Genomic DNA, 11,357 nt, shown 5'->3' with positions numbered 1-11,357 from the left:
AGTTACAAAAAGCAAGCAATAAACGAACGGAAAGAAAGAAAGAAAGAAAGAAAAAGGTTAATAGATTACCAGAACAAGGCCACCTAGTAGCAACGACTTTGGGCGCTACCTGGGGAGATCAAGCTACTGATAGCATTTTCGAACAACCTGACGCACTTCAAAATGTGTGCCTTGCTAGTTCCAACTTCTCGCACTAAACAAAATGATAAAGAAAACAATGGATAGCAAGGAGAAACTATGAATGTACGACTCCATCATTTCGAACACTAGTAATAGATGTGGAGTCCATCATTTCAAAAGAACGAAGAAACAAAGCTAGAGCTAGATTTCATTATATATCCACTAGGATTGTTCCTACTTTACAAGGTGACCCTACATTGCTGACAATAGACAATAAACATTGGATAGTGCTGAACTAAATCATCTTTTCAAACAAGCGAAACAACACAACACATAGCGCCTACACTGGGCATTCCAAATAAAAGTTGGAGTATGTTGCGCTAAGCAACCCCCCAAAAAAATGGTTGCCTGATTACATCTGGCATTCATCAATCCTGCTTCTGAGCAGCTGGAAAGCCGGAATTACCCAGGCTCCGCAGCTGCATTGCATACCAGCCCAGTCGAAGGATCCCAGCCGGGTCTTGCAATCCATGCACCAGAGCTTCTGTGAAACATATCCCTCTTCCACTGCAGATCGACAACACGATTTAGGAAAGAAGTCAATAACTTCTCTGAGCCACACAAGAAAAGGCAAATCTAATATCTTATCGGAAGGGAACTCACCAGCTTCCATCCACTTCATAGGTTCCACAAAGATGGCAGGGGTACATTCAGGTTGCTTGTCATCCGTTTTGCGCCTGAAGAAACGACTCTCACCTGAACCTATTTTGTGGGTAACAACATATTCTTGTGTTGCCACCATCCTCCGACATTTCTTGCAGCGGTAAATAACACCTGCTGGATTACCAGTCTCCTTTTCTTCCGGACTGGCTCCTTTAGTTTCCACAGCAGTGTCCTGGCATGTCTCCACAGGTTTTTGATTGATCTCTCTTCTTGGCTCCACATCAGTATGCTTTCCTCCAGTTTCCACAACTGAGCCAAGCACAGGCTTTTGGTTAACCTCCAATCCTTGCATTTCCTCAGTTAGCTTCTGTAGGTCAATGCCCATTCCCACAGACTTTTCAGTAACATCTGGTTCTGACTTCTGTTCAACTCCAGATTCTGGTTTCTCCATCTGCTTTACACCACATAACATACTATTAGGCTGGTGTAGCCCTACGATACCCAGCATAAAATTAGCTTACAATGCTGTTGCAATATAAAGAGTCTCCGCGTCCACACGAAAAAATGATGGGATTTAGCGAAACTTAGGCCGAGTGGGATGCGAGCTTCCCAGTCAGCCCAGATAGGCTGCAAACCCTTAGAAAAAAGTGCACATCTAGGATCTAGCCAAAAGCACATAGCTTAAGGACTTGAATGTAAATAACTCACTGCATTCAGCAGACAATCAGGTATGTTACTATAGTAAGCTAGTAGTAGTTTTCGGAGACCCAAGACAACAGTAAACAAATTCATATCCAGTTGACACTCTTTCAGCCAGCTCTACCTAGGGCCTCGCTGATTTCCTGGACCGAAAAAGTTGCAGGAATAGGAAAAAAACACATAATGGTTGTAGTGTATGCTTAAAATTCTAAGAAATGCTTGGAACTGAGTTCATTTGATGTTATTAAAGAAAAGGCTGTAGTGTATGCTTAAAATCCTAAGAAAATTCTTTGATTACATAGGACTCCTTCTATACTCTAATGGATTGATTCCGACAAATCAAATCAACCTGTATAGAAAAAATCCAAAGGATGCAATCCTTCAAAATTACTTTGAACCAAAGAGGCCCTTAACATTTACTGAAGTTCATCATCAGGCAAATGCAAATAACAAACTCAGGTCATAATTTGATTTTATGTCAATTTTCGTCATGACAAAAAGTTGGCATCCCAGCAAAATTTGTCTCCCATTTAGGTTCATTGCAATTATTCAGCATTGCTATGATTAACTTACTTTATAATGTGCAGTGGAAAAGTAGCCATTGAAATAGGCAATGCAGCCTTAGTTTGAACCAAAGAAGTTGGCATGACCATATGGCTCACAAATTATCAGTTGGCAAAAATCAGACAAATCCAACATTGACTACCGAAATTTTGCGTGGCCAAATTATTGACATAACCAACATGCTGCATAAACTGTGCACAAACAAATCATTTTGAACAGTAATATAGCAGTCAGCTAACTAACAAAATACAAGTTCCAAGGTATTTGTAACTGGTTAGGAAAATTGAATTTCTTCTATTCCAAAAGGTTCTCAAGGCTACACATATCAGAAATCTATTCTAGAAACATTTTTTTTTGCGAATATTTTTTTATCAGAAATCTATTCTAGAAACATTGATCGAACACAATTAAGAACCAAGCTGGGAGAAATAAAGATAGTGAATTCACGGAAGAAGTAGCCAATTGCTCTACTACCATCTAAGTGAATGCAAGACCCTAATCACGACGCCGGACACAAATATCGGAAGCCCCAAAGAAGCTCACTCCCCCTTCGCTGCAAAACCTAATCGGCGGATTTTGATGCGCATGTACGGAATTGGAATCGTGCTCACCTTGGATGGGTGAAGGTGCTTCCGGCGGCGCCGTTGCGAGCCCTCTCCGCTTCTCGCGCCGCGGCACCGGGGAGTGTGGACTTGGGGCCTTCGAGTTGAGGCGGGCCGTACCGCCGCAGGCAGCTGCAGTCCAGAATCAGACTCGAGTTTGTTTTCGGCACTTTTAGAGGAAAGCAACGGGCCACACGTGCTGGATATGAAAACGACGTCTTTGATGGTGATCCATTGTCAAACCGGATGCAACAAAAATTGCAACTGATGTTATGAGCCTCGCTTAGAGCATCTCCAGCCGCCGCGTCCCCCAAAGCGTCCCCAAAACCGCGCCGGATTGAGCGTTTGGGGGACATGTTTTGTTCGTGCCGTCTTTGGGGGACGGCGCTCCCCAGCCGCGTCCCCCAAACGCCCCAAACATTTAAAATACTTTTTTTTTTGGCTTTTTTATTCAATTTCCACAAACTAATACATAATTTGGAACCGTGGTTTACACGAAAACATAATTGGGAACGTGGTTTTCCACAAATTAATACATAGTTTGAACCGTCGTGGACACAAATATAAAATTTTGCAAAGAAACTAAACCTAACTAGGCCGTGCATCGAAGGTTTCCTGTGTTCGCTGCTAAGAAAGAACACTCGAGGGCACACCCAGTCACCTAAACTGGAAAATCCAGCAGGAGGATGGTGCCCTTGTTGGTTCTACCGATGAGGCGAACAGGCATAAACCTCCGTGCACGTGTTCGCTGCGAAGAAAGAACACTCAGTCGTCCTCCTCGTCGGTGCTGTCGCCCTGGTAGTCCCGGCGGCACCGCGTCTCGTCGAAGACCTTGACGCTCATGTCCCTGTAGCCGAAGTAGGAGAACAGGAGGATGAAGCCGGCTTGGAGGCTGTGGTGCCGCGCGAACTTCTCCCAGCCGATGTTGAGGTACATCTTGCCGCGCGCGTCGTAGATCACGTCGACGATCCACCGGTAGTAGCTGCACGCAGCCTCCCGCAGATGCATCGTGCGCGGGCGATCGTCGCCGGCGACGTAGTCGGCGAAGGAGTCCGGCAGCCTCTGGATGCCGCGCGGGTCGCCCTTGAGGACGAGGACGAACTCGAACCGCACGTCCGGCTCCACGTCCATCTCCGACAATGATGAAGCCGGCGGCGTGGAAGGCGACGGCGAGCGTTCAGCTCTGCCGCGGCCACGACCACGACCACGACCACGGCCGCGAGGTCGGCCTCCGCCTCTACCGGACAAAGCGTCGAGTCTTGTTGAGATGGTGGCGGCTAGGGTTTGGGAGAGAGGCGCTAGGGTTTGTGTGTGAGAGGGACGATGAGAGGCGGCCCTTTTATAGGCCTGAGGGAGGCGGGGAGCGGTGGCGCGCATTAACGCCGGCACGCAGAGCTAGGCGCGACGGGACGCGTCGCTGCGTCGCTGCGGGAACTGCACCGTCGCTGCGTCGCTGCGGGAACTGCGCACCGCCAATAACTTTCGTCGCGAGGTAGGCGACGGTTAGGTTAAAAATTTATTGTGCCGCTGACGAGTCGGCCCCACCACTCCCCGTCTCGCTTTTCGTTGTGTCCGGCGTCCCCGGTGCGTCCCCTGTGGGACGGGGACGGGCTCGGGGCGCCGGACACCGAATGGGGGCGCACCGGACAAAAACGGGCTTTGGGGGACGCGGCTGGAACGCATTTTCTGTCTGGCGCGCCCCAAATCCCTTTGGGGGACGCTTTGGGGGACGCGGTTGGAGATGCTCTTAGATGGTTTATTAAGGTCGGAATCATGTTGGGCTAAGCTCAACCTTATGGCCATTCTTTGTGCGCGTGCTAGAGATAAATAAGAGCATCTCCACTCGTCTCCCCGACGAGACCCCTGAGCACCGTTTTTCCATCCGGACGACGAAATTTGGCTCAATCACGACCCTGGTTCCTCTTTTTCGTCCGGATTTGGCCCTTCATCCATCCGGCGAGCCCACGCCATCCCCGGTCCCCCGAGGCGCGCTCGGGGACTCCTGACGAAAGAATTTGACGCGAATCATCGTGTGGAACTCTGGACCCTCGTAGTCGGCGACAGGAAAGCCAAATCCTGTCAATTTCTCTCCAATTTGCTTGCATATCCCCATTCTCTCCCGCCGAATTTGTGGATAGGCATCTCCATTCTCCTCCTCGTCTTCTCGTCCACCACCATGCCGCCGAAGGCGAGGAAGCCGCGGGCGCCGAAGGAGCGGCTGCCGGGTCTGTCCAACGCACAGTGGGCAGCGGACGTCGAGCGGCGCCAGATCGAAACAAGCGGTAGAGCGGAGAGGGAGAAAACACTCTCCGCGAAGAGGGCGGCGGCGTTCACCCAGGACGAACAAGCGAGGAAGATCTCCATGGCCATGAGCATGGGCCATGCTCGCGGCGGCGCCGCCGCCATGTTCCCCAGCCAATGGCCGATGCAAGGTACAAGCAGTTCCCCGTCGACTTTCTCCCCTTCGAGCTTCTCGCCGTCGTCGCCTGCCATGTTCCAAGAAGCTCAAAGACCTCAAAAAGATGGGCCATCCCGCCGAGAGGCTGCAGGCGTCGTTCGACAAGTGCTGGCCGACGCGAGGACGCACGCCGCCGGGAGGGACGACGAGTTCGACGGCAGGTGGAGGGAGATGCTCGCCGACTAAGGCGCCCGGATCGCCCTGCTGAAGACGACTGCGGCGGCGAAGAAGTGGAACACAGACTTGACGTTTCTTATGGGCGGCAACACGGACCTGATGGACGAGGAGACGAGGATTTGGTACGAGGGCCATCACACTGACATCCTCCGACTCACTCCGGCCAGTTCTTTGTCGTCTCCGGCTCCTACCTCGTCTTCCTCACCGTCTACGACGTCGACTACCGCCGCTTCGACGTCGACTGCCGCCGCTGCGACGTCGGCCGCCGCTCCGACCAAAGCGTGTGAGGAAACTGGACCGTCGGACACCGCCGTGCCAGGCTATGGCTGATCCTTTTGCCGATCAACTGGCCGTATTTGTAGCGGGACGACGATTTGTTTGAATTTCGACTATGTCCGGCGAACTCCGGGTGGACGACTAGAAATATGGTTCTCCCGACGACTTTATTTCGTCCAATCCGGCGATTGTTTCGTCCGGATTTCGGCATGGGGATGCCAAACGAGTGGAGATGCTCTAAGGAGGTTGATGTGAATCTTGTTTGTACAAATTCTTATATGGAACCAATGGCTTCAGAAACAACAATTACCAAAGCCCCTATTTTTCTCCACTTATTATATGGTAGGCTAATCCTCCACAGCTCCAATTTGCTAGAACTTGAAAATAAGGTTTACTCCTTGTTGCTTCTGAAGTAAATCAAAATAAATTCTTTTCTCAAAGTGTTCATAAAAATAGTGGAATTATCAGAGATTTAAGTGGAAAAATAAATGCTTAGAGTTAGTGAAAATCAAACTACTTCAAGGGCATGTAATGTTGAGAAATAAATGCTTTTAGTGAAAATCAAACTATTTCAAGGGTACTTTTTAGGAAAAATTGATGCTTCACTTAGTGAAGCATATGCTCTATAAAAGATAGCTGAAAAATGGGTGTCTATAAAGATGATAAAGGTGTGAACAGATGATTGAAAAAATGGCCTGCTTCAGTTCTCCGAAAGCTACATGATTCCAATGGTCAAGATATCAAGACTCAAGAGAGAGCAACAAGCTTGCTCATCCACAAAGCCAAGCAAGCTTACGGTCTCCATGATGTGGGTCGTTGTTAAGTGAGTAGCTCCAGGTTCGTTTCGCACGATGGAGACTGCCAGTTTGTATCTGTAAATGTGCAGTCATGCACAGTGCTGTCTGCTACAGGTGAATGCATAAAGTCCTTAAGTTTTCCAAACAAAAGAAATGAGTATCAAGAATTCAAGATGCAGTTGCTCTGCAACAGGGTTTGACGAACACAAAAATCAAAAGCACTAGCACTGAACATAAAGATTTTAACTTTTTTCGAATTTCTCATCTTTTGAACCTCCAATACAAAGAAATGCAATAATATGTGTTCTTCAAATCGCAAAAAGGAGATTAAGTTTACAAGTATATACAAGCATGCCCACACAATTTGATGTACAAAGCATATTTCTCAGGCTAGTAAGCTGGTGTAATTGGGAATGGGATATATCAACAAACGTATACATCCCATGAGGCCTTCCCTTTGAGCATCATGGGCCAAGTACTAGAACAATCAAGTACTCCGTAGTAGATTTGATATCCCAAATCACTAAGGAGCAAACAGGGATTTAAAAAAAAAAATCCACCAATTGTGATAACTATGTTAGCATTTACTCCACCTTGTTACAGTACTGAAATCATAGGCTATGCTTCTCACAACGAAAAAATACTATGCAAGAGAGCGGCGCTTCATCAAGTCAGATGTTAAATCTATTTGGAAGAATCTAATATTCTGCTCCTCCAAACAAATCAAGATTTAAAAGCCATACATTAATTGCTGAATCAAAGTGAACAACTAGGCTGCGATCAATCATAGTTTAGTATGCCAAACACATGACGCATCTCGATAACATGACGGTAGCATGGAAATCTCTAAAGCGTTACACACAGGTCCAAAGTGCAGAGTTTCCAGTTTTGCAGTGACAAGACATGCCACAAAAGCTGAGGGGGGACAATAATCTAGTCAACCTTGTCCATAATTTTCACAAGGTCAACTGGAGGGATCAGTCGAGAACAAAATAATCAGGATCATGAGCTGCTTCAAATTCAAGTTGAGCATTTGGAGAAGGCCTACTGTCAACCTGCAGCTGACTGTGTTGGTCAGCTATCCATTCCTCAGTACATTGGTCCTTGACACCAAATCTCATTAACTTGAGAACTTTACCATTCAGGAGAAAGAACTTAGCAAAGTTAACATCTGATCTGGTGCCGACATAAAAATTTAACTCTACTTCTCTGAGATGATTGAGGCATTCAATAGGATCTTGTGGATTAAGATGATGCACATTCTCCATATCATTTCCTGGACATGACTGAAACAAAACAAAAATAGTTACATGGTAGAACTAGTCTCTACCAGATAAGTAAAAAAGGATTTTTTTTTATTGGATAATACTCCGTCTATGAAATGACAGGAGCTATTTTTAATAGTATAAAAGCTACCGAAGAAAGAAGAGACTCACTGTGATGCAGAGCTTCTCCAAGCAAGGAAATTGTTTGATGAAGAGTATAGCTGCATCAAGATTAGGGCCCCTAGACGCGAGATGCAAAACCTTGACGCTGCGCGTCAGTGCTGTCAAGTTGGCAGCAGCCATTCCCTGATAACAGAAATGCATAAACATACAACAGGATCAGAAAGAGCACGAATATGTTGCATAATACAGAATCTTGGGGTAGATGGACACAACTACCTGGGAAATTGTAGATCCAAGCTTGAGCTTAGCGAAGTCGTCTGTCATGGAGCCTAAGATCTCAAGTTTGGGTGCCTTGATTAGCCGGATGGTTGACTCTGGATGAAGATGAACTCTGATCAATCTTTCTAGTCTGGGGGCATTTTCTATGACTAGTTGATAGGGCTTCGGAGGGTCACGGATGCCGATTCTCCGAAGAGTTGCTGAATTGATGAGCAGGTGGCAGAAGCCCCCGCAGCTTTCCAGCATCAAGCTCTCGAGGACAGGGCAGCCAGCGAGCAGGACGTCGAGGGTGTCTTCCCGGACGGAAAGGAATGTCATGGTGAGCTTCTCAAGGCAAGGGAAGTTAAACGACGGCGGCGCGTCCTCCTCAAAGAACCTGCAACTGCCGAACGTCGCCACGCGTAGGGTCGGCGCGAAGCGGAGGATGGACAGCGGCATCGGAGCGTCCCAATGAGAGAGACAGAAGTCGATCTCCTGGAGATTTCGGAGAGCCGGCGACCTCAGCCAGCCGTCGGGGTCGGGGATTTGGACGCAGTTGGTTAAGAAGCGGCGAGCGGGGCCGGGGTGGTCGGAGAAGATCTTGGACACGGCGGCGACGCGGTCGCGGCCGCATCCGTCGATGTGGAGGATGTCGAGGTTGAGCGGGGAGGAGCGCCATAGTGGACGCCAGCGGCGGGAGAGGGATGTGGTGCGCACGGCGTCGTCGATGGGGAGGAGAGATATGATTATGCTGAGGATCTCACCGGGGAGAGAGCTAATCAGATCGATTTCCTCCAGATTCGGTCTCTTCTTGGCTACAGGAAGCGTAGCCGCCGCCGCCGCCATGGCCTAGGGTGCACGAGAGACGCCGGAGGACTGAGGAGTGACACTGACTATGGAGATCTCCTGACTATGCTGGTTGAGGTAATCTGTGCCGCTAATGCACCATAGTGCGGTGATAGTAGAATCTGTTCCAGGTTGTCTTCTAGTACTCCGATCTATGCATTCTCCTCCTTTTTTTTATTTTCTTTTCCATAGTTCCTTCTGTGCCGTGGTCTTAATTTTTATCTTTTTTATAGGAGTATGAAACGTCCAAAAGAGTTTCCTTTTTATAAAAAAGCAGAAAAGAGTTGTTCAGTTCCAAGTGAAATGCACAAACCAGTAACTTTTGGATTCACTCGCACAATAGGATTAAGTATTTACAAGGAGTTGCAACCATAGGTTTACATTGTTTGATAGTAGAAACTCACGGTCTTATAGCCGTCTCCCACAAAGTAGTGATTCTTAGAGCCGCAGGTCGCCATGGCCGAGTCTCACATGCTCATCATCGGCAACTTCTCCAAGCTTACTACACGCACTTTGCGGTTGTAGGGTTAGATAATTCTGCCCGTGGGTCGATGGATGGTATTGGGTCTCGTCCACATCAATAATGACATGACATCGACAACAAGTTCATTTTTTAGCTCGAGGGGTGGTAAAATTTGAGTCTGAGAGGTCTTATTATCCTTTACACGTGCCCTCAGTGGCATCTTTCTCGTTACTCACTATATGCTGGCAGGATCGGAGCTCCACAGCCCGGAATGAGAGGGCAAACAACCTTCTTTAGCAGTAGTTTGGTGTGGTAGGTGCATCGGCTAGTGGCCTTTCAATGTTCCTCTTCGAGTTGGTGGCTAGCCTTGATCCCAGTTCTCCTTTTTTTTGGAGCAACTGATAAGAGCACTGCCTTTTCATTAAGTAAGAGGAAAAACCGAACCACTGTACAAAAATGGCATGTTTAGTTTAAGGTGTAAAACATGCTAGAACCACCGAGATAAAACAAAAAAAAACGCCTAGTTCGGCTTTGCAAGATATGTCAACCTTGCGGGAGCAAAAGCACGATGTCTTCCTTAGCAATCGAAGCCACCTCAATGTAGGTTAGAAGACGGCTCGTGAAGATGCGTTTATTCTTTTCTTTCCAAGTGTTCCAAAGCACATACAGAAAACGTCCACTAAGATGACTATTGTCAGGAACGACTTGCCAGCAATGATGGCGTCCCACCAATCGGAGATGGGCGCAAAGGTATATCTATTTGTGGCAGAGCCATCGTTTGTTTTCTTTTTCTTTTTGACACTTGATCTCTGGAGTAAATGTTCCAAAGGAATACTCATATTGCCTGGTGTTGTCGGTTGTGTGCTCATGGGTAGAGATACCTAGTCACTGTCTTCACTGAAAGCTTCAGATATGTCCAGTGAAAGAATAGTAAACAAAATGGACACTGAAGACTGTAATTTCCATTGGGCACATAACATAGATGTTGTATAGGGATTTTTCGACCACTTTGTATCAGTTTGGTCGGTTGGATTTTATTTATAAAGAGAAACTGAAACCTGTTTTGAGAAAACTGCATTAAGTTGGATCAAAATTTTATTATATCAACATCTAACACATAAAAATTAACTAGATTGATATAACGTTGCGTATATTAACATAATTTTATACTCTCTCCATTTTATAATTCTTGTCATTGATTTAGACATACATTCATAAAATGACCAAGAAGTGATTCTAAAAATTTCGCAGATCAGCTAGCATAGAAAATGTAAGTTGCTCAGCAAAACTTATCACCAAAAGCCAAGGCAAAGGCGCGGAGCTTCCAAATTTACAAAAATACCTCAAAGGGTTAGGCGATCTTGTTTTAAATGTATCAAGAGTGTATCTAGATACATCAACATTTAGACAAAAAATTATGATTATTTTTCTATGAACGGGGGTAGTACAAATAGGGTATAAGGACATCTCCAGCGGCGCGAAGCATTTCGGACGCCCAAATTGTCCGCGGGCGTCCGTTTGCGTCGTCTGGCGGACGGGAAATGGTCGTGTGTCCGTTTGCGTCTGGGGTTGGCTCCAGCGGGGCGACACATTTTGGGCGCAGGACAGAATTCAAAAAACGATAAAATAGCGTCGACTTTGCACGAAATTACAGCCGCAAATTGAGGGCTGAAACAAGTTCATCACACTTTGCAGCTCGTACGGCGCAAAGTGGAGCAAAAGGGGCACAACAAGGCCTGAACATCAATAAAAAAAAGTCCAAAAGGAGGCCAAGGTGCTGGGCGCATGGCGCCGGCGCCGGCGCCGGCGATCAGGCGTCTCGCGCGCGGATTTCGGCGCGCCTCTTCATGAACCATGCCCTGGTGTTGTCGTCGACGCCGCTCAAGTCGGCAAGCATGATCCTTGTGTCTTCTGCACGCAATTTGGCCTCGGCGTCTGCCTTTTTGGCCTCGATGTCCAGCCTTTGGACATCGAGGACCTCCTTGGCGAGGTTCTGGTAGATGACAGCTGCGGCCTCTTTTTCCAGACGCCTCTTCTCGTCCCTAG

General features: G+C 47.3%; 2 protein-coding genes across 3 annotated transcripts; both read right to left on the bottom strand.

Moving 5' to 3' along the window:
- Nucleotides 1-291: 291 nt before the first annotated feature.
- Nucleotides 292-2,855, bottom strand: LOC127311325 (probable inactive dual specificity protein phosphatase-like At4g18593). Of its 2 annotated transcripts, none has more exons than XM_051341739.1 (3): nucleotides 2,658-2,855; nucleotides 784-1,234; nucleotides 292-687 (listed from the first exon to the last, which is right to left on the bottom strand). In XM_051341739.1, exons 2-3 carry the CDS (start codon nucleotides 1,232-1,234, stop codon nucleotides 533-535), a joined length of 606 nt encoding a protein of 201 aa, XP_051197699.1. In that variant the 5' UTR covers nucleotides 2,658-2,855; the 3' UTR covers nucleotides 292-532. The 2 variants fall into 2 exon arrangements, with proteins under 2 accessions (XP_051197699.1, XP_051197707.1); XM_051341747.2 differs by having other exon boundaries at nucleotides 784-1,237; nucleotides 2,658-2,853.
- Nucleotides 2,856-6,698: 3,843 nt separating this feature from the next.
- On the bottom strand, nucleotides 6,699-8,955 carry LOC127311317 (F-box protein At5g03100). The gene is made up of 3 exons (XM_051341728.1): nucleotides 8,021-8,955; nucleotides 7,793-7,927; nucleotides 6,699-7,642 (listed from the first exon to the last, which is right to left on the bottom strand). Exons 1-3 carry the CDS (start codon nucleotides 8,846-8,848, stop codon nucleotides 7,334-7,336), a joined length of 1,272 nt encoding a protein of 423 aa, XP_051197688.1. The 5' UTR covers nucleotides 8,849-8,955; the 3' UTR covers nucleotides 6,699-7,333.
- Between the last annotated feature and the right edge of the window lie 2,402 nt (nucleotides 8,956-11,357).

The sequence above is a fragment of the Lolium perenne genome, chromosome 1 (assembly GCF_019359855.2).
Source record: "Lolium perenne isolate Kyuss_39 chromosome 1, Kyuss_2.0, whole genome shotgun sequence".
Classification (NCBI taxonomy): Eukaryota; Viridiplantae; Streptophyta; class Magnoliopsida; order Poales; family Poaceae; genus Lolium; species Lolium perenne.
This window is presented reverse-complemented; position numbering and strand designations above follow the sequence as displayed.